This window comes from Balaenoptera borealis (genome assembly GCF_965194805.1).
Source record: "Balaenoptera borealis genome assembly, chromosome: 1".
In the NCBI taxonomy this organism is placed as follows: Eukaryota; Metazoa; Chordata; class Mammalia; order Artiodactyla; family Balaenopteridae; genus Balaenoptera; species Balaenoptera borealis.
Window position 1 is genome coordinate 129,947,271 of NC_138860.1, and position 24,550 is coordinate 129,971,820.

Consider the following 24,550-nt stretch of genomic DNA (forward strand, 5'->3'; position numbering starts at 1 on the left):
GCAGATGTTTATATTTAAAATGCAATCATATTGAATCGCAGTAATTAAGAACCCATTTGATATTGGATAATATATTTACATAGAAGAATATATTTGACTTATTTAATTTGATTTTATTGCATTATAATTATAGCAATCTCTAGTTGCTAGACAAGAGTTTTTAGGTTTTAAATACTAGATACTTACGATGTAATCCTAAAATCCCTATACTCAACAGTATTCCAAATTTTTTTCTATAACATTATACCTAGGAACTAGTAGAAACAGAAAATTATAAGAAATTTTCTGTTTTTTTCTAAAGATCTTTGAGAAAAGTAATTTGAGTTCAGATAATCTTCTTAACACTTTCATATAATATGTTGTCTTATCCTCTTGTAAAAATTAGCAGATACTCCAGTGAAATGTTAACTATATAGAAAAACTATTGAACTATATTACATTTAAAGATGTAAGAATAATTACCAGTACAAGTTTGGGTTGGTCTGGATTTATAATTTCCCATTTGTTAGAAGATTCTTCTTTTCCCCAGTGCAGTTCCTCAGGTTGCAAGATTCCAAGTTCAAGTGCAGTGGCAGTCCAGTTGAAAAATACTTTGATAGTCTGGCTAAAAATAAGCTGACCGCCAAATGGAATGTCATACAACAATGACAAAGAGCAAAATAGTTTGTGCTTTCCAGGGTGAAATCATGAAGGGAATTAATCAGTCTGTTTAAAAGAGCTGTATCAAAGATAAATAGTAAATGCTTCCATAAGATTATTTGCCTTCATCAATTGATTATCTACCCGTATATACCTTGATCGGCATTTCTTTAATCTAGAAAATGATTCAGTTACATCTGAGGTTCACAAAGAGCCATTAAAACTACCTAGATCTTTCAGGATCATTTTCTCCTAAGCCAAAGTAATGGCAGTTGGAAAAGAGTGACTGGTGATAGAATTTGTCTCTATAGTATATATATAATAATGGAAACCCACATCTTATGGCATGCTACTAATAGAAATGAATGTAAATTTGGCCTAGAGTAGAGCTATAAAATTATTTTTGTAGGAAGAAATTCTCAACATAGACCATGATTAATTTACAGCACTTGTTGATTATATTGACCATAAGAGTCATAGATAAGAATATGACACTGAGTTCTACAAATAGCAATTCATAAAATAACAAGAACAATAATATCACAAATAATAAGATGGAATGCTTACAGTGTGCCAGACACTAGTCTAAATGCTTTATATACATTTTGTCATTTATACCTCATACAATCCTGCAAGGTATATATTATTCTCAGGTTATAGATGAGAAAAATCCATATTTGCTAGCAGGTGGAGGAATCTGGAATCAATTCTAAATCTATATGACTCTAAAGTCCAAGTTAGATATTATTATTGATGCCTCCCATAATTCCTCTTTAATTCACCTTCCATTTACTTCATGGGGGCATTTCTCTTTGTACGTGCATATTTCTATTGATATAAATGAACTCAGGGTAAGATGGAGAATAAATGGAAAACCCGGAAAGAAAAGTTATCTAATTTTTAACTACATATTTCTTTTGGATAATGTAATTATACCTAGAATATATACATTTCAATCTTGAAATTCATCTCCAGAGGCTATAGTTTCAATGTAATAGGTATGAATTTTATATTCATTATAGTTGAATGTTCAAACAACTGTTTCCTTTTGAAGCAAATGCTTAGACAAATTTATTATTCCCCACAACTTTTTCTCAGCAAAAGCAATTTAAGTTCCAGATGGATGGTCTTCATACTGATCAGATATAGTTGGAGAAGCAGGGATCTGGGGTTATGGACATCTCTGTCCTCCCCTGGATATAACTTTCCTTATCCCTCCTCCTCAGTATATGCTGCCATGGCCGTTGATGTCTGTTACACTGTGGTGGCCTTTGGTTACTTGATCCATGCACTCTGCATTTTCCTTGTTTGAAGGCCAGACATCTTCGGTTACACCAGCTTTCTCTCAGCACTTGTGTGACCCCCATCCCTTCAGGTCAGAAGGGCTTTGCTTTCCCCAGACATGCTGCCCTCAGGCGAATCAGCCTAGGCACCTGACTTCCTAAATGCTTGGTACTGGAGACCAAGCATTCAGTACAGTCCTAAAGACCAAACTGGATAGTCTTCTTTAAGAGGCTTGCAATCTCCCAGGGCTATACCTTGGGAAGTAATGCACAAGCTTCCTTCTCTCAGATTTCCATGGTTTTCATACCTTGAATCCAGAGGGACAGGGATGGGAGCCAGGGCTCTTGACCTTCTTGAGGACATCTAAATCTGTCTATTTTTGCCGATTTTCTTTCTTATTTCTCTCTTCACTACTTCCAATCTTATACCTGTGTGTGTGTGTGTGTGTGTGTGTGTGTGTTTGTGTGTTGCCTCTACCGATGAAAGAAAAGCTAGTTCTTATATCATCTTATGTTGTCTTTCCAATTTCCTCTTTGGTACATAAATTTAATGCACTGATTTTTAGAACTTTTCCTTTTAATTTTTGAAAATATTTTTGTTCTCTCAGAAAGGCTGGCTCTTACAAATGAGAGCTTAGACTTTCAAAGCTACAATTTTTGCTGAGTCTGAAAATCCAATCAGCAACTCAATTGAATTTTTCTACACCCTGAGGCAATAAATTTTGCTAAAGAATGGTGAAAATGATAATCTCAATACCTAAAATATTAAATGTTATTGAATTTCCTACTTCCAAAGGAACACTATCTATTAGCCCTTTTATGACTGTGAGTCTAGGTCATGGATTGAGGGCAATGGAGATGCCTTCAGGGCAGTGAAGAAAAGGCTGGAATAAGTAAATGATACAGGATAACAATCCTGCTTTTCTTTCCTAAAGAATCCTGGAGGGCATCCACATGGAAGCAGAAAATATTTTCTCCACTTCTCTGTACATTTCTATAAAAATTCTTTTTACCATGGATTGATAACATGCTCTAAATTGAATACTACTCTACCAGTTCTGAGATTTCCAGAAGTGCAGAATGTCATATATTATCAAAAACACAACCTAATTACAAAAATGGTCACCTTCTCAAACTTTAGTGAGAGTAGACACTATCTGAGGAGCTTTGTAAAAAAAAAATAGAAACCGGGGCTCCATACCCAGAAATTCTGATTCAGTAGATCAGGAGTAGGACCTAGAATATGAATTTTAACAGGCACCCCTAGTGATTCTAACGTAGATGCTACTTGTAGCTTACTTCGAGGAGCACTATTTTAAAATGGCTTAAAGTGAGATGCATACTCACTGGAAGGTTTTTGAGCCTTTGAATTCCACGTAAGAGAAAAGAGGAGAGAAAACTGAAATAAAGAGAAAAATAAGATTGTTTCACATTCTCAATGGGTTCTATCCTATGGTAATCAGTGAGGCAATAGATGATTTGGCTGTGCATATATAGTGTCATATTGTAAAGCTGAATCACAAAAGTGGAAGCAACCAAGATGCCTTTTCACAGGTGAATAGATAAACGAACGTGCATGTACATTCATACAGTGGAAATTTATTCAGCAATAAAAGAAAGGAGGTACCAAGCCAAGAAAAATCATGGAAGAACCTTAAATGAATATTGCTAATTGAAAGAGCCAGTCAGATAAGGCTGTATACTATATGATTCTAACTACACGACATTTTGGGAAAGGCAAAACTTTGGAGACAGTGAAAAGATGAGTGGTTGTGGGGGGAGCAGGGAAAACGGGAGGAAGGAATAGGTGGAGCACAGGAAATCTTCAGGGTCATGAAATTCTCCTGTATGATATTCTAAGGGTGGATATATGCCATTATACATTTGGAAGAAACCACAGAACTGTAAAACACGAATATAAACTATGGACTTTAGCTAAAAATAATGTATCAATATTGGCTCATCGATGGTAACAAATGTACCAAACCAACTTAAGATGTTAATAATAGGGGAAACTGTGGGGGGCTGGGAGGGGGGAAGGGAAGGAGTATGGAAACTCTGTACTTTCTGCTCCGTTTTTCTGTAAATCTAAAAACTGTTTTAACAAAAAGGTTTATTAATTTTTTTTAATTAAGGAAAATATAAAACAATAAATAAATAAGACCAAAAAAACAGTAATTCTTTAACAAGACCATTTGAGTTTTTCCAGGAATGTTTGTTTATAACTTATGAGGAAAAGCCTTCTCTAAGGAATACATAACTAATAGCATTCCTTTATCTTTTACACTTGCTTGTGTTTTTTTGTTTTTTTTTTCAGTCAGAATGTCAGGGTAGATTTAGTAAATACCTTATTTCTTCAGCTATTCCTTTTTGACCAACCTTTGTGTTCTACTGAATTGCCTAAATCTAATGTTAATGCCTTCATCTTTTCAACTGATTTATCAGAACACTTCAGCACATACATAGATATGTTCTAATACGCCTTCAATAAGCCTATGTACATTCTTTTTGAATTTCTTTAGTTTTGGTTATATGATTTACTTATCCCAATCTACACTTGTGCATCTGCTATTTATATTTTATACTAGTCTCTTCATGAATATTTAAAAGGATGCGTTTAAGATGAAAAATACAAATTTGACCTTGACACTTCTCCTACCTTTATGATTCTAACAGAGAAATTATAAAGAACATGTATTCCATGAAATCAAACGGATACACTTAGAACAATTATTATCACATTTAGGATGGTGAATTCATTTACACCTAAAAGCTAGATCATTCTTCCACTGTATATGAGTTCTTGTTAAGATGTGCCCAAGCTTTAGGGAAGTTTAAATTTTTGATGTGTTGCATCTGGTTGACGAGCAATTAAAAGAATCATTGCTTTAAACACAGTAAGCCAGGATCCCCACTCTTACCAGTAATTAGAATTACTAATTGGTATATATTTAGGTTTTTTCCTTCTTTTAGTAAACATTAAATTACTCATATTGAAACAAAGTTATCTAAAAGAAAAATTGAGTACTAAGATGTCTATACCTATTCAATTAAAATCATTCTTTAATTTCTTTCTAAACAATGTATTTTTGCATTAGACAAGCATAATTTGTAAGATTCTTATTTGTCAAACAAATTTCCTTTCTTTTCCACTAGCGTATCTAAATTTATGGTATGTTGGATGGAACTGTAAATCACCATTATGAATCTGAACATTGTTGAGGTAATATTCAGATTAATCCTCAAAAATGAATAGGACTTGTTATATAATATTGAAAGTAACTATTATATAATAATGAAAGTAAATGTGAAAAAATCAATAGCATAGTCATTTAAACAGGTGATCTCAATATCTCTAACTGTAAGAGTATATTAAAGAAAGAAAAAATATTACTCTTTTTGTTTCCAATATACTACAACTGAAAATGAAAAGATGTTAATCTTTCTTGTGCCTTCCTCTGTTGCTGGGTGAACATGAAGTAAAGTTTATTAAAGAATCTAAATTAAACAGTAATATCTCTGTCATTGGCTAAAACTTTCTTTCCCAAATTGATAGGATTTCTTTCAATTGTCAGCTTAGCTCTTTATTCGTTGATTGATTCATTATTCATTCAATAAGCATGCACTGTACCAAGCACTCCAAAGAGCTCACGGGGCCAGGGATAGACATGTAAATAGGCAATTGTAATAAAGCATCTGTATTATGATAGAGACATACATGACTCGTAATGAGAAGATACATTTAATAAAGCCTACCTTTCAATTGGAAAATATTTCTTTGAGGCATTGAAACCATCAGAACAATCTAAACTTCATGACTCAGGCCACTTCCATTCCTTCTTCATCCTTTTCCTCCTCCTAAGAGTCAGCTGGCCTGCTAAGGAAATAACACTGTGTTGTAATTATAGTTCAATTAATAACTAATTACTGTCTTTGGGCAAATACCTTATTTCCATGTCTTGAGGTTTGTCATTTACAAACAAAGGAAAAAAAGGTGGAGAAGGGAAAAAAATTAGTTCTACTTAATTTTTTCTTTTTACCTATCAATTAGCCACTTGTGGCTGTTCCTCAAAGTGAAAGCTAATTTGATGCAGGTAGGACAAATTACTTAAAGTTTCAAAAATGGATCTATATAACATGTGGTTGTTAGAGGGCTTGTTGAGTGATTCTATATGAACAGTTCTTTGCTTAGTCCCTCCAAGCAGAAACGATCTCGGTAAGTAGTCTGTGTAAGCATAGTTATCATTATTTTTGTTACATCTCCTCCTATGTCTTCTTAGTGGAAGAATAGTGATAATGGTTATCATGTTATACACTTTCATGCCCCCCTTCTTCCCATTTGATATCATGTCAATGTCAGAAATGGCATCAGCCTTTGGCATGTACTCAAAAGTTCTTGATTTCCCTTCAGTTTACATTGTCCAGCTCAGTATACCACCAATCAGAACTGACAATGACTGAATAGCAAAATGTATTCTATCCATGTTATACTATAATTGTGGAACTGAGTTGGCTCCCTTCACAGCTGAAATTTTATAACATATAATCTTGAAGGTCCTGAATATAAATTAAAAGGAGTGCTATGGTTAAATTAGTGTAAAGTTGTTGGGGGTACAAAAAAGTCAATTTTTACCCACAGCTTCATTAACAGATCAATACTTTTGGTTGGGTGAAAGTATTTGGTTGGGACAGTTTATAGGTCCACACAATATCTGATTTCTTCTTGCAGGGGCTATTGTCTCTGAAGCCAGTTATTAGGGGACTTGTTATAGCAAGTAATGTTTCAGAATATCCTTAATACCAGGCAGACTTTTGATAATAAACCCAAGCGCTTCCAATTTTATATAGTCAATATATGCCCTAATATATTTACATCTAATTTTATTGGCATCCAAATAATATATCCTTCCTGTTCAGAATTCAAGTTTAATAATCTAAGTACATATAAAAAATTTATGTTTTCAATTAGAATTTGTGAACAAGTTACTTATGTTTTCTTCACAATTTTACCCCCTTCTTTAACATGGATTATCAAGAGTAGACTATAATTGTTGTGAACTTCAAGACAATTTGTTTTAATGTAAAGCCATATTTAGAAGTTAACACTGCATTTGAAGTGTGTATTGTACTTTCCCAGTTTGGTAACCTGGAGAGTGACTGCCTTTACTATTCCTGCCCGTGTCTCCCATGAAAAGTAGTATTCCTACTTCAGGACTCAGTTTAGGTGTCAGCACCTTGGAGGGGTGTTTACAACTTCATAAACTATTTATGCCACCTTCTTCTTGCTGTATCTAGACTCTGCTTTGTCTCTGGAACCCATAATTGTGGCCACTTGAGCTTCATACTAATGTGGGGAAGGGAGATGTGAATTAGTAGATTTATCTCAGTCTAAAAACTTTTAAAAATTATCAGCCATACTAGTGATGCTTTCTCTGAATTACAGAGTGGTAGAAACTATTAGAAGCACCTCCATCCTGCCCGAGGATCCCCGTTGTTACCATAATACAAACCTTACTTTTTAAGATCACAATCTCCCCTGAGATCTAAAGCAAATAATGCAACTTGGGTGTCTCACATGGCTAGGTATGTTAAGCCATGGTGGAATATACTAGACTTAAATTCCAAGTCTTAATTCTAATTGTTTAAGTTGGCTTACTACGTAATAACATTTCCTAATTGTTGCCCAGAGTTTTCTGAGTTGAGGTCTAGGTCTGATTACACAAACAGTTAACTTAAAATTGTCCCCATATTTTCCTTCTTCATATGTGCAGCCATGGAAAAAATGATGGAGGCTTTGGTGAAGGGCTATGAAGGATTTGGAACTTGTGAGTGCTTAGGTATATCAGAGTGAGAGATGAATGTTTGTCATCAATTGGGGTTTAACAAATTAATTCTATGGTCATCTTTCTGAAACTTTCACTTCTCATAATGCTGAAAGGCATCCATTTCATTTAGCTACATAATGGTTAACCTATTAACTAATCACAATAGTTATCTATGGATCCTCTAAACACCACATTTCCTCTCTTTGAACTATTCCATAATTCTCATTTTTTCTATTGAATCTGGACATGTACTAATTCACAAAATCATCTTAAGATGATCTATCAGGGCAGCATCCTTTGACGTTATTAAGGATGGTTCTTATACTTGTTCCTTTTTGATGGTCAAACATATTTATATTTGGCAAGTATGCACTACAATTATATATGTGTGTACATACAGATTATATATACATAAATATGCATACATTATATACATATACAGTGTGTATATATATATATATATATATATATTTATACTTTTTACAAGAGCAACAATAAAACAAACTGACATTGTAAAGTCCTACTCTGAGTTAAGCCTATATGAGGGCAACACTTACTTCTATTAAAGCACCCATTATGGAAGATAGAATTAATGCATTCATCTCTCCTGTTAGGCTGTGAGCGACTTAAGAGCAGAAATTATGTCTTACTCATTTTTGCATTCCCAACAGCCTAGCACAGTGCCTGATGGATATAGATATAAATTTAATTGTTTTGGATTGAATTGAATTGAACTAAACTGAATCAAACTGAATTGGATTGAACCAGTTGAACTGAGTAGAATCAATCCCTTCAGTAAGGGAAATATTACTGAATATTTCCCTTCTCAGTTCTGGAACAGAGGTAAAGTGAATACAGATGAAGCCATCATCAATTCTGTAGACAAAATACTGCAGCATTTTGAAATTCCATGCAAAGATAAATAATTTTTAATCCCTTTATTTTCCTCATCTTCCCTTTAAAAATTTATCTATATCTTAAGAGGTTTTTGCATTACTTGGAGTTACTAGCATTAATCACTTATACAAGATATATGATGCTCCAGCAATAGTTTACAAATCAGACTTCAGGGAGATTTTTTAAACACTACAATTACCAGGACCTATTCATGATCAACTAAATCAGAATCCATTGGGGTTAGGCCCTTGAATTAGAAAAAATCAAAACTCCAAAAGTGATTTGGACACAGCTTGCCCATAAAATAAGTATACAGCAGGGTCCTTGCCTATATATATGCCTGCTGAATATAAGCTAATTTTACATGCCTGCTGAATATAACCTAATTTTATATTCAAAAGTATCACTTACCCTACAAAGTAGCTTTTGATGAGTGTCAATGAATGATGCAAAAAAACCAAAACCAAAACGAAACAAAACAAAACAGCATGTTATATAATTTAAGAAGAGGAAAGGACTGGCTAAAGAAAGCTTTTTGAACATAGCATTACTTAAATAGGTCTTACTTCTTGTGGGATTTTAAAAATCTTGGAACAGAAATAACTAAGCTTGAGCATATGATAAATTGAGAGCTTGGACACAATTTAAATCATTATATCGTTAGAGAGTTCAGAGAAATTATTAAGATGACGTTCATTAAAATCCCTATTATTGCTCTATACAGTAAAACAAACTAAACAAAACTGATGGGATCAAAGTAATTTAAACTTAATTTTGATTTTTTTGAGACTAAACAATTGATGAGATTAAGTTGGGCAAAGTCATAAATATCACATAACAGTACATAAAGTGGTAGCAATGGTGGAAAATAGGAACAGGAATGATAATAAGAGTTTCAAAAGGAAAAAAAAGTCAAACCAGGAGGGCTTAGAAAAATAAGAAAACCTTAATTATCAGAGGAGAGAAGCACCTGGGGAGTAGCATAAGCCAGTGTCTATCAGTGAGAGGACTATGCAAACTGCATATGAATTCCTGGTACATTATGGCAAGAAACATTGAGGAAACTGAGTGGTGTAAAGAGAGACATCATTTCATAGAGAGGATAATAAAAATTTTGCTTGTTGTAAGTCTCTTGAGATTACATTTGAAATGTAGTGTTCAATGCTGGACACCTACCTCATTATCATGAAAGAAAGAACAATCAAAGAAAGAAAACTTTTCTTGGAAATGCAGAAATGGGTTATGAAATATATTGGTTCTGGCTAAAGACAGTAATTGTACATATTCTCTAAATGCTCCTTTAACAATTCTATTAAATTTTCCTAGATATCATAATTGAATGGGCTGCACATTTTTATCCATTTAGAAGGTGTTTTGTTTTAAATTTAAGTTTGCAAAAGGCTTTCTAGTAAGTTCTATCAAACCATTACAAACTTACATTGCCCAGTGGCCTTTGGTGTTCATATATCTTAACTTATGGCTTAATGCAGATCACAGGGAGTTAATGGTAAGCTAGGAACCAATCTAAAACACTGTCCAATTTTTATACTTTGCTCTACGTTGAGTTTTCTGCTTAACTAGAAGATTTTATTCTATTTTGACTCACTGGAAAACTTTGAAAATGGTTTCATTGCTTTTGCTAATATCTGATTATGGGCTATAAAATATGTATTTATGTAAGTATTTTGGTTATTACTGATGTTATTTTTCTACTGTGTAGCTTTCTACTATGTATCTTACTACAGAAACACATTCTTTCTGCTCTTTAAATCAGATTGATATAATAACATTATATGTGGTATCATTTATATATTAATAAAAGTCACCTGCATACTGAATTTTTAGTTCAGCACAGATGATGATAAAATCTTACAAAGACAAAAGGTAGCTCTTCATGCCTAAACAAAAACATTCCCCAGAAATATGTGTTTAAAGAGAATATAAATACAGGATTAAATACTAAAGTGTTGAGATCAATCAGCTTTTTTTTTTTTCAGGTTCAAAGTAAATAAGCCTCTGTGAAATATTATATTATGTTAACCTGCTTGTGAACTTTCTTTTTCCCTGCTTTTTCTTGGTTCAGTTCTACACAGTTCAGCATGTACTACTTATGGTTAAGCAAACTTATCACATGAATCACCACTTTCCCTTAATTTATAGTTTTACTAGGAAGTGATCTGTGGGGATACACTGGATTTTTTTTTTTAATTCCCCATTTCTTACTGTTCAACAGAGTCTAGTGTCAACTTTGTCACTTGGTAGTCAAATACTAGAACGATTACCCTCACCCATCACACACACTACTACTAGTACTAGTACTACTATTACTACTACTACTACTACCACCACTGCTACAACTACATCACTTCCTCCCTTCTTCTCTGAAAAAGACTATCAATCTTATTTTTGGTCAGCATTTTAATTTCTAATAAGGTACCTAGACATTTTTATAAAAGACCCTAAGTTAACCTAAAGTGTAGACATTTCCCCAAGCCACTCATTCTCACACATTACACTTCAGACTGGGCCTCTTTTAGACCCTCCTATGACCAGGCACTCTTTCCTCCCAATCTTCACAAACACTGTTCTCACTGCTAATATACATTCCCTTGCTCATTCTCCCTCCTCCTACCCGCCACAAGAACAATCAAAGAAATAGAAACAGGCCAATCTTATTCTCCTCTTAGGTCTCAGTATAAATGTCACTTCCCCTGAGAGGCCTTTCCTGATCATGTAGTTTTGTTAGTCCCTTATCCTGGAAGCTCCCATAACATCCTGTAGTTTGCTTACCATAGCTCTAATCACAAGTTACTGCAATGGCTTTTTTTCCCCTGTCTTATCATTTGCTAGACTGGAAAACCCTGAGAGCAAGGAAAAATAGCCCTAGTGTGTAGCAAAGGCCCTGACACATAGTTAACATTCAATATATGTTTGATAATTTGAAGTCAGAGAGGGCATAACAGTGGTCTATATTATTTATCTGTTTGAAACTATAATCTTATTTTTGAAGGAACTATGTAGATTCATTTCCTACTACAAAGCACATACATTGAACATGGCTTTTGTCTGCTTAGGCATTCCCTGACTTCTTCTGTAAAACAGTTAGTTTATCATCTCTATAACAGGCATTATGCTAGGTGCTGGGCTGTCTACCTCATTATATGGTTTCTTTAATATGGACTAAAAGCGATGAGGTTCTAGATGTTTACCTTATCCCATTTTTTCCTTTTTAACCCTTCCTAAATTTAGCATTTCCATGATCATTACAGTCCATGACCATGACATCCATTACAAAAATATACTATCTACTGGTGCCATCCCCTCCACTAATATACCATGCCCTCTACTATTAAAAATATACCATCACTAGGGAAAATATTGAATAATAAGTCAATTAAAGAATTATAATTTATGCTTCATATAAATGAGAATAGATGACTGATTTTTAAATTCTAAACAAAATATAAAATAATCACAAAAATGATGAAGAAATAAAAATAATAACAGAGTATTTACAGACTATTTTAGAGAAAAGCTTGAACTAAGAAATATAAATGGAAAATGGAGGATGTTTTTGCCTTGAGGAATTTGCTAAAAACACACATTTGGTCTTAGGTTCCAAATAATCAGAGGGTGGCCCAGGGCTCCCACATGTTGGAAATTCTTAGAGGGGATTTTTGATATATTAAGCTGGAACTCCCCCCAAAATATGCCTTCAGATTAAGGATCAACTAGAAGTACATCTGTCATACTATACTCCAGACCAAAAGAATTGTGGAAAGGCTGCTTTGGCATTGAGCAAAACAGGATAAATTAAAAAGAAAGTAAAATAAGGTCCCTGAGAAATTATGGCCCTAAATGCGCTCAGTATGGATATGTCCTGTGGATGTGCACAGCCTGGTGGGCTAGAGAACCTCAGCTGAACATAGTTTAAGATTGTTACCAATTGGTAACGCCTCTCCAGTCTCCTGACAGAAGCAAATGCAAAGCCCCAGGAGCAGGGTCCATTCATCTTGGGCCATGGGGAATTTCTACAGATACTTTACCAAGGACAATGAGCAGCAAACAAAATTAATCTAACATACAGGAAAGCATGGCAACGTGAGCTGAAAAACAAGAATCAGAAGCAGATCCCCACTGACTTCAGCTAGTGGAATTATCAAATACAGTTTATAAAACAACTGTGCTTGCTTACCATATTTAAAGGAAAAAAGAAAGGGTAAGCACAAGAGAGATGACAATGATAAACATATCTCTAGAGAAGAGGAAACTCTAAAAAGGGAAAAGCAGACTTCAATGAAAAGGAAATCCTATGAAGTAAAAAAAAAATAAAAATCAGAAATTTTTCATCTCATTTTTTCCCAAATATGGTCAAGAAACCAACTAAATTATGTTTTCATTTTAAATTCACATCTGGAATTTCAAACCGAAAAGAAAAAAATATACACCCTCTAAAAAATATTGATCAACTTAATAAAAAATGGTTAACAATTTTATTGTGTTATACATTTGAATTTTTAGAGCCCCAAATTATTATTAAAAGATCTTTGTAAAGTTTAACTCTCTCCTTTACCTAATGTTAGCCATTATTGCTGAAACTCCCTTATTTCAGATTCCTGATATTTCAAAGACCACTGGGAAGTAACTATATTTATTTTGCTCTTAGTAATTCTTAAACACACATGGACTCAAAGCTCAACCCAAAATATGGTAAGCACTGGACACCTGTTATTCCTTGATTCCTGTCTGAAACAAAATTATTAGGAGTCCCTGCTATGATGATGGTGTATTCTGGGCACTTCTTGGAATAAATAATGTACAGGAATCATTCAAATGCATATTCAGTGGGAAGCCATCTGGCTCCGTGTGAATTTATGAATATTTTAGCTTGCTCAGCTAGTCAAAAGTAAAATCTGGCACTTGGGATTATCATGTAGATTTGTGACATATATTATAAAAAATTTGCTTCTATAAATCAATGATTGACATATCTACTAAAGCATAGTTTCTTTCTTTCATCATTGATTGAGTCCACTTAAACTATGTATAATATGGTATGCTTAGTTTTGAAGTCATCATAATGCAACTTGAATTACAACATGCAATGCTTTATTAAAATAGTTGCATATAAAAAGAGAATCTCGGCATTGGGTTGGACTTTATAGGTTACTGTAGGGGACACTGTGACGTGGCACCCACATTTTTTCTTCAATGAGGGCTTATTACCTTATTACTTTAGCTACCAGGAGTGCTGTCAGTAGATACGTTTCAGCTGTCAGCCCCATTCACAGACTGCCTCAGCCACAGAGAGCTATCTTGCCCAAGATACTCCTTCCCAAGATGGCCATATCCAGTGATGATTGATTTGTGCTATAAATTGTGGCCACTCTGGTCCAACTCAGGACAGCACTAAAGTGCCATTCTGGCACCAGAACTCCTCATGAGATTAGCCAATCAAGACTGTCATTGGGCCTGCATCACAGCTTGACTTCTCCCTTCTCAATCCTGCTTCTGTTCCCTTCCTTGAACAATTATTAGTCTCAAGAGCACTTATTAAGAAATGTACAGCACTCTAAACTCCATTTCAGACCCTGCTTTCCAGGACACTCAACCAGCAGCCATTATCTAATCCTACCTCTTACCTAAAACAAGTACTTCTTGGGAAAACTCTTGTGTAAATTGTCTCCCAATCACTTTGCTTCAATACTTCTGGCATTAGGAAGCTTAGTACCTCATAAGACAATTCACTCTATTATTGAGCAAAGTTATTTCTGATATTGTATAAACACTTTCTTCCTTGTAACATCTGAAACAATATGAAACCAACTTCATCATCCTACTGATTTAATCATTAATGGATTAAATGGCATTCTTATGAATGCTCACAATTTATAGGAGAATTACATTTTTAACATCTTTGAGAATTGTACTTTCATAATTACAAATATAGGTTTGAGAGTTGATAGCACACAGATGATATGAGAATGAATGATATCCCAAAGGAGTAAATGTGGGTAGAGAAACCTAAACACAAAGACCTGTGACCTTCCAGTGATATGAGGTAAGAATGATGATGAGGAACAAGTTAAGGAGACTTCAAAAGAGGGATGAATGAGTTAGGAAAAGAACGAGTAGTGTGGGGTTCCTTGAAGCCAAATGAGGAATGCATTTCAAAGAAGGAGTGATTACTTGAGACAAATGCTGCTGAACTGGATTGAAGATGAGAACTAGATAGAATACTGAATTGTTTTTCTTCCAGTTTTATTGAGGCATAATGGACCTACATCACTGTATAACTTTAAGGTGGACAGCATAATGATTTGACTTAAATATATCATGAAATGATGATTACAGTAAGTGTAGTAAACATCCATCATTTCATATAGATACAAAAAAAACGGGAAAAGTATTCTTCCTTCTGATGAGAGCTCAGTATTTACTATCTTAAAACTTTCATATATAACATATAGAGTGTTAATTATATTATTCATGTGGTATATCACATCCCTAGTACTTATTTATAATTGAAAGTTTGTACTTTTTGACCACCATCATCCTATTCCCTCTCCCCCCACCTCTTGCCCTTGGTGATCACAGATCTGATCTCTTTTCCTATCAGCTTGTTTGTTTGCTTCTTTTTTCAAGTATTATGGACTTTTAACACTATGTTAGTTCCTGGTGTACAATATAGAGATTCAATATTTCTATACATTACAAAATGATGAACACAATAATAAGTCTAGTTACTATCTGTTGCAAAGATATTACTGGATTTATCAAAACAGAGAGCCCCGGAAATCCTCAGAGGAGCAAGTTCAGTGGAGTAGAAGTAAAGACATAAAGACTGAACTAGGTTGGAGAGTGAATGGAATAAAAGATATTGCAGAATGGAAGTTCAGATAATTTATTCTAGGAATTTTAGTGTTAAGGGAGCAGAGAAATGAAGTAATAGCTGAAGGAAGTGGAGTCAAGAAAGAATTCTGTTTTTTTAATTAGAAAAATAACAATATATTTATGTACTGATGAGAATGACCCAGTAGAGAGGGAAAACTGTTGACAAAAGAGAGAATTGTTGGAGTAGTATCCCTGTTCAAAAGAATGTAAAATTACAAAGAAAATCACATTTTAATGATCTTATTGCTAAATGATGGTGAGTTAGAAAACTCAAAATACTGTATATGTTCATTTGCGGATAGGCAACTTCAGGAATAATATACTATATTCCTAGAACCCATTTCAGAAGTTGTATCTTCTTTGGAGTCACTAGACTACTGCAGCAAAGACACAGACAAGATTACAGAGTCTTACAGGGCATTCTGATTTCATGAGAGTAGAAAATAAAATGCTTCAAGCTCAGTTGGTAAGAGTAAGATATATTAGTTTTTATAGACAAAAATTCTCTTTATACAATACTATTCATAGAATCCTTTAAGTTCAGCCTCCTCCCATAATCACAGTAAATCATCATCCAAAAATATGTAGCAGAGGCTATTACTTAGAAAAGGGTTATAGTAAGGACATGTGCCCAGTCAGTCAGTTAATAACAGGCACACATTTTGGCTGCACTAGTTTACCTTATGCTCAACTTTCAAAGTTAAAGAAAGCACCTTTATAACAGGGGGAAATGTCTATTTATATCTGTAAAGCCTTCTAATGAAAGTGTATCTTGGTAATGAAAAGCCCTCAGGTTCCGTTAAGTACCCTGATGTGTCTGAATATGTGCAGATCAGCCTAGTGTTTGGAATATGGTCTGGAGAGAGCAGAACTGGGCAACCTATTAGAATGAGAAGGATTAAACTTCCCAGAGATAATCTACGTGATTTATGTACATATATAGGGAGGGGAAAGGGATTTTTCAGGGAACAAAAAAATCTACTTTTTCTACTAAACTCATGGCAAATACTTATTTTGTATTTAAACACCAGCAGTTGTAACAAGTAAAAATAGAATTCTACACTTTCTCCCTCCCTTCTCATAGACTAGCTTCCACAGACAGTTTCTGATTTGACTGGATAATGGTTAATTAGAAACTCTATTAACTTTAACCAGTTATAATGAGTGATGATCTTTATTATTAAATTTCATTAAAAATTGATCTCACTGATACATAAGCAGTGAATTTCATAAGTTAATTTATGATCCTGTCAGTGCACCTGTACATTTAAAACTGTACTTGGACCACTTGCTATACTCACAATTATTTCTTTGTGTACTAAAAGTTTTCTAGTTCTAGACTTTATTAAAAGTGTTTGAAATTTCTCTGAAGAACAGCATATTGGTGAATATAATTTACTTTCTCAAACCCCAAGGCTAAACATGATAGGAAAGAAACCAATCATGTAAAACTTCATTGAGTAGCGCAGCATTTCTCAACCTGCAAATGAAACAAATACTTACTTGATTTCCAGAGTTGTGTTTTAAAAGATTTTTGCCTCAAGATGTAAATGCTTTAATTCTTTTCAGGGCAACGTGATACTCTCCTACAATGAAGTGGTAAATGAAAACTAACTTGAACCATCTGAATGATCTGCAGAGAGAAAAGAGCTGATACTAGTGAAGAAAAGAAATTTTAAAAATCATTCACATTACTTAGCCACAAAGTGTTGGTTGTAGCAAAGATTTTGAGAGCCTTTAAGGAGGCTGGAGATTCAACAAGCAGATTGGTAACACACCATAAGAGAGTGCCCAAAGAATATAGACATTAGAGTTTTGATTGTCTCGGCAACGCATTGAAGCACAATTGAAGAAATTTAATTCTGGCATAGAGAGCTAGGAAATGACAGTAGCAGATGGATTGCACCAATCTGCAACAATCAGGGATGAATTGCTCTGTTTGAATGATTGGATTTTATACTTTGGAAGGCTACTAGATTCCTATAGCCAGAGGCTTCAAAAGATAGACTGTTTGTCCAACCAGCCCAGAAGGAAACATTAAGTCTGTTAGTTTCAAATCATTTACTTACATGGGTAATAATGCCCCTGGGGTCAACATCTTTAGATACAAATGTCATTAATCAAGCTGTGACACAGGTAGATGATGGCAGTGACTAATTCACAGGTAGTTTCCCCCTTAACCTCCTGTTTTTGCAAATATCAATGCAGTAGGGAATCAGCAGCATTTATTATCCCTTTATTCCATTTTGGGGGTATTTTTAACTGAGGTATAATAGACATACAACATTATATTAGTTTCAGGTAGACAACATGATGATTTAAATTTTGTGTATACTGTGAAATGATCACTACAATAAGTCTAGTTAATATACATCACCATGTATATAGACTATGTTTCTTCTGATGAGAACTTTTTAAGATCTACTTTCTTAGCAACTTTCTAATATGCAATACAGTATTATTAATTGCAGTCACCATAATGTACATTACATCCCCACGACTTATTTATTTTATAACTGGAAGTTTCTACCTTTTGACTCTAGTCATCCATGTGGCCCACCCCTCATTCTCCACCTCTGGCAACTACCAATATGTTCTCCATATCTATGAGGTTGGTTTTAATTTTAATTTTAATTTTTTTGCTGTTTGATGCTCTTTACTTTTTGTTTTTTGGTTTTTTTTATTCCACAATACTCGGCTTTGTATTCTATTATATATATGTGTTTGTGTGCGTGTGTGTGTGCATATGTGTGTGTGTGTAGATATATATATCCCACTTCTTTATCCATTCATCCATGAATGAAGACTTAGGTTGTTTCCAAATCTTGGCTATTATAAATAATACTGAAATGTATAAGGGAGTACATATATCTCTTTGAATTCATGTTTTCATTTTTTTTGGATAAATACTCAGAAGAGGAATTGCTGGATCATGTGGTAATTCTATTTTTAATTTTTTGAGGAATCTTCATACTGTTTTCCATAGTGGCTGTACTGATTTACATTCCTCCCAATGCACAAGGGTTCCTTTTTCTCCACATCTTTTCCAACATCTGTTATTTCTTGTCTTTTAAAATATATCCATTCTAACAGGTATGAGGTGATATCTCATTGTGCTTTTGATTTGCATTTCTCTGATGATTAATGATGTTGAACATCTTTTCATGTACCTTTTGGCCATCTGTATGTCTTATTTGGAAAAATATCCATTCAGATCTTCTGGCCATTTTTTAATCAAATCATTTGTTTCTTTGGTATAGAGTTTTATGAGTTCTTCATATATTTTGGATATTAGCCCTCATCAGATATATGATTTGCATATATTTTCTCCTGTTCAGTAAGTTGCCTTTTCATTTTGTTTATGGTTGCCTTTGCTGTGCAGAAACTTTTCAGTTTAATGTAGTCCCACTTGTTCATTTTTGCTTTTGTTGCTTTTGTTTTGGTGTCAGATTCAAAAAATCATCACCAAGACCTATGTCAAGAAGCTTACTGCCTATGTTTTCTTCTAGAAGTTTTATGGTTTCAGGTATTATTGGGTTGGCCAAAAGTTTTCTTCGATTAAGTAAAAATAAAAGACACACTTTTCATTTTCACCAAGAACTTTAATAAACAACATATTCACTGTTTTGTTCCACTACCTTCTGCCATTTTTCAGGCAGCTTCATAATTCCATCTTCCCAAAACATTTTATCTTTTTGAGCAAAGAACTGTTCCAGGTGCCTTCTACAGTCTTCCAGGGAATTGAAAATTTTTCCATTAAGAGAATTTTGTAAAGACCGAAATAAATGGAAATCTGATAGTGTAATGTCTGGTGAATATGGCAGATGAATCAGAACTTCCCAGCCAAGCTGTAAAAGTTTTTGCCTGGTCATTAAAGAAACATGCGGTCTTGCGTTATCCTGATGGAAGATTATGAGTTTTTTGTTGACTAATTCTGGATGCTTTTCATCGAGTACTGCTTTCAGTTGGTCTAATTGGGAGCAGTACTTGTTGGAATTAATCGTTTGGTTTTCCAGATGGAGCTCATAATAGAGGACTCCCAATCCCAATATATACACAACATCACCTTCTTTGGATGCAGACCGGGCTTTGGTGTGGTTGCTGGTGGTTCATTTTGCTTGCCCCATGATCTCTTCCATTCCACATTATTGTACAGTATCCACTTTTCATCTCCCACAACAATTTGTTTTAAAAACAGAACATTTTCATTATATTTAAGTAGAGAATCAAATGCGGAATATGGTCAAGAAGGTTTTGTTGCTTAACTTATATGGAACCCAAACATCAAAGCAATTCACATAACCAAGCTGGTGCAAATGATTTTTAGCACTTGATTTGGATATATTGAGTATGCCAGCTATCTCCTGTGTGGTACAATGTTGATTGTTCTTAATGTCTCAATTTGATTGCTATCAACTTCAACTGGTCTACCCGACCATGGAGCATCGTCCAGCGAGAAATCTCCGGCACAAAACTTCACAAACCACTTCTGACTTGTTTGATCAGTTACAGCACCTTCTCCATACACTGCAAAAGTCTTTTTTTGTGTTTCAGTTGCACTTTTACCTTTCTTGAAATAATAAAGCATAATATGCCAAAAATGTTGCTTTTTTTCTTTCATCTTCAATAATAAAGTGGCTACACAAAAATTCACCAATTTTGATAAGTTTTTTTTTTTAATGCATGCTGATATAAGAGCTGTCACAATACAATCTAACAAAATTGTTTCGAATGAAGTTAAAGACAGCTAAGCACTACTACAGCCATCTTACGGAAAAAACTGAACGAACGTTTTGGCCAACCCAATACTTCAAGTCTTTAATCCATTTTGAGTTAATTTTTGTGTATGGTGCAGGATAATGGAGAAGTTTCATTCTTTTGCATATTGCTGTCTAGTTTTTCCAACACTGTTTATTGAAGAGGTGGTTCTTTTCCCACTGTATACTCTTGGTTCCATTATCATAAATTAATCAAACATACACGTGTGGTTTTATTTCTGGGCTCTCTATTGTATATCTATGTGTTGGGTTTTATGCCAATAAAATGCTGTTCAAATTACTATAGCTTTATAATACAGTTTTAAATCAGGGAGTGTGATGCCTCCAGCTCTGTTCTTTTTTCTCAAGATTGCTTTGGTTATTAGGGATCTTCTGTGGTTCCATGAAAATTTTAGGATTGTTCTATTTCTGTGAAAAATGCCATTGGAGTTTTGACAGGGAGTGCACTGAATCTGTAGACTGCTTTAGGTAGGATGGGCATTTAACGATATTAATTCTTCCAGTCCATGAGCATAGAATCTTTCCATTTATTTGTGTCCTCTTAAAGTTTTTTCATTAATGTCTTATAATTTTCAATATACAGATCTTTCATCTCCTTTGTTAAATTTAATCCTAGATATTTTATTCTTTTTGATGCAACTGTAAGTGAAATTGTTTTCTTAATTTCTCTGATAGTTTCTCATTAGTATATAGAAAGGCAATGTATTTTTGTGTACTGATTTTGTATCCTGCAACTTTACTAATTTTTTTTATTAGTTTTAACAGTTTATTTTGTGGAGTCTTTAGGGTTTTCTATATATAGTATCATGCCACCTGCAATAGTGATAATTTTACTTCTTCCTTTCCAATTTGTATGTCTTTTATTTCTTTTTCTTGCGTAACTGCTCTGGTTAGGACTTCCAAAACTATGTTGAATAAAAGTGACAAGAGTGGGTATCCTTGTCTTCTCGTTGAAGTTAGAGAAAAGGTTTTCAGCTTTTAACCTCTGAATTTGATGTTAGCTGTCGGCTTTTCATACATGGCCTCTATTATATGGAGGTGCAGTTCCTCTATAGCCATTTCACTGGGAGTTTTTACCATAAATGGATGTTGAATTTTGTCAAATGATTTTTCTACATCTATGGAGATAATCATATGATTTTCATCCTTCATTTTTGTTAATGTGGTATATCATGTTGACTGATTTGCAGGTGTAAATCCATCCTTGCATCCCTGGAATAAATCTCACTTGATCATGGTGTAGGATCATTTTAATATATTGTGGAATTCAGTTTGCTAATATTTTGTTGAGGATTTTTACATCTATGTTTATCAGGGATATTAGCCTGTAATTTTCCTTTTTTTATGGTGTCTTTGACTGGTTTTGGTATCAGCTTAATACTGGCCTCATAAAATGAATTTGGAAGTGTTCTTTCCCCTTCTACTTTTTGGTAGAGTTTGAGAAGCTCTTGTATTAATTTTGTTGAACGTTTGGTTGAATTCACCAGTGGAACAGTCTGGTTCTGGACTTTTGTTTGTAGAGAGTTTTGAAATTACTGACTCAATCTCCTTACTAGTAATTGGTCTCTTCAGATTTTCTATTTCTTCATGATTCAGTTGTGGAAAGTTGTGTTTCTAGGGGTTTATCCATTTCTTCTGGCTTGTCCAATTTGTGGATGTTTAATTGTTCACTGTAGTCTTTTATAATCCTTTGTATTTTTGTGGCATCAGTTGTAATATCTCTTTCATTTCTAATTGTACTTATTTAAGCCCTTTGTCTTTTTTTCTTGGTGAGTCTAGCTAAATATGTTAGCTTTATTTTTTTTAAAGAACCAGCTCTTTGTTACACTGATATGTATATGTCATTATATCTCCCAAATTCAGTGAGCATCTTTGTGACCATTGCTTTGAACCCTTTATCAGGTAAATTACTTATCTCTGTTTAAAGGTTATTTCATGAGGTTTTATCTTATTCTTTCATTTGGAGTATATTCTTTGTCTTTTTTTCTTCTCATTTTGCTTAACACTCTGTTGGTTTTGGTTTCTATACAGTAGATGAAACAACCACCTCACTCTGTCTTGAAGGAGTGATCTCATGTAGGAGGTGAACCTTGTCATTCAACCCACCCCGGCTCTTGATTGTCCCTCAAACCTTTGTGCTTGTCCAAGCAGCTATTATATTTTTAATAGCTCCTAGTAGATAAGGATGCTCCAAACCTGTCAATGTTCCAAAGGGGAGGATATCAGTACCTAGATTCAGGCTGACTGGAAGCCAGACCTTCATGCAGCAGCTTTCAAGAGTATGCAAATATATACTGTCCTGTGGGACCACAAGCCCAAGCCCTACTGGCCACCAGAGCCAGGTAATCTGGAGGTGTCCCCTATGCAGCAGTTGCAAAAATCAGGGCTCCAGACAAGTGAATGAGCTCTTCTGTGGGTGATACCAATGAGCTGGGGCGAGGCAGTGGGAGAGCACCAAGATGGTGTCCATAGCCTATGCTCCTTGAGAGCAGCTTGGTAGGCCACTAGATGTGTGATAAACCTGAAGCCTGCCCCTCAGGCCAAAGCTCCAGAAGCAAAGAAAAATGTCTATTCATATCCTCTGCCCATTTTTTAGTTAGATCCTTTATTCCGATTTTCAACCTGATTCCAAATTGTGGTCTATTAGAGAACAGCCAAACTGGCAAGTCTGAATGATATGTCACTTTAAAAACAAATAAACAAACTAGTCCAAAATTTTAATGAATACAGACAAATGGGAACACGAACACTAGCATGTTGGAGCTTAGCACACCGGTATTGAAGGGAAGGAGAATGTGTAGTGACTTGTGACAAAGTTCAGTACAAATAGTATTAATAATACAATTTCAGTAAGTATAAACAACTAAAGTTGTGTTCCTCAACCACAATAGAAATCAGCTTTGTCTAAAAATATTTTATAGGCACAAAGGATTCAAGTTAAACTAAGCAGCTAATGGTAGCTTGAATTATTTCTCCTGCACTAAGTGAATTTATAAAGGTAACTTTCAAGTACCTTTAAAAAGGTCTTTTCTTTATTAATAATAGTTATAGACATAGATGAAGACTTGTGTTTCATTCAGCTAAACAACAAAAAGAGCACCTGAAATCCCTTAGACAATTTTGAACAAATTAATATTTTTTTCCTTAGTTATTTCTATTTTAATTCTGCTAGACTACAAGTTTCCTAAATTCTGGGTCTCCAGGTTGCTCAAGTCCAAAGGGCATTATGGTGTATGTGAATGGCATGTGTAGCACACCAGTTACCAGCTGTGATAGCTATACATATATTTTGCAGCAGGCAAGTTTTGATTTTGGCTCTGTGCTAAATCTGGTAATCTTTATATAACATAGGTAGTATTGCTTAGCCTCAGAAGATGAGTGGATCATCACAGCTTCTGAGAATTGATTCTGGATTCATTCCATCAAATTTTTGTGATTTTCAGCAGCATATAACTTGGATTTTCAAAGCTTTATTTCCACTTAGTATGCATTAATGAACACTCTTTATTTCTGTTTTGTTTAGTTTGCAAGACAAATGCCCAAGGGAGATTAATATCAAAAGTTGCATTTTTTTCCATGCCCTCTTGGTCATTGTTAATTATTAACTCATCAATAAGTTTACAGAATATATTTAGTTACAAATTGTAGCTGTCCTTCACAAACCTTGAAAGTATATGATTTAAAGGCTGTGATTTTACAAAATAAAAATGATAAATCAAGAGATAATGTCCAATTTATTACTTATTCATGCATGTGATTATCACATTGGTTGAGTTAGATACACTGCTGGTGGTACATGTGTGGTACTACACACCAAGTGATGCATATCAAGGAAAGAGACACTGCCAAATTCTTTGGAACAGATAACATTTCAAAGCAACTAGAATCCATACATTGTGCAGGAATATGATTAACGTGGTGACCACCAACTTGTCAGAAACCTCCCACTGATTTAAATAGAACTACATTCTAGAGACATGTGATTAAACTAAAGTAAAAGTGAAACAACTCTGTAAAGTAATAAAGCATCAGCATCCAACTTGCAGAGCAGGTATCTGGTGTCCACAGCTTGAAGGTAAATCCAGGCATCAGTGTGGTGGTGGCACTTGTAGAATATGCAGCTTTATCAATACCTTTGATAGCACAGATGGTACTAGATGGTATTAGAAGATAGCACATGGACATCAACCACTCTTGAGTTGAAAATTGCTTTAGAAAAGTTTGACTCTAGATG

The 24,550-nt window shown here is 34.3% G+C and overlaps 1 protein-coding gene across 5 annotated transcripts in view; it reads right to left on the bottom strand.

Annotated features, from left to right (window-relative positions):
- The window catches only part of LOC309611110 (serine/threonine-protein kinase TNNI3K), a 321,731-nt gene extending 297,842 nt beyond the window's left edge, over nucleotides 1-23,889 (bottom strand). For 4 of the 5 annotated variants that reach the window (XM_082355027.1, XM_082355026.1, XM_082355028.1 and 1 more), the window contains exon 1: nucleotides 463-23,889. In XM_082355027.1, coding sequence (XP_082211153.1) covers nucleotides 463-502 — 40 coding nt within the window. In that variant the 5' untranslated portion in view covers nucleotides 503-23,889. The remainder of the gene's footprint in view (nucleotides 1-462) is intronic. The other variant, XM_082355024.1, reaches the window with a different exon arrangement.
- Nucleotides 23,890-24,550: the final 661 nt, after the last annotated feature.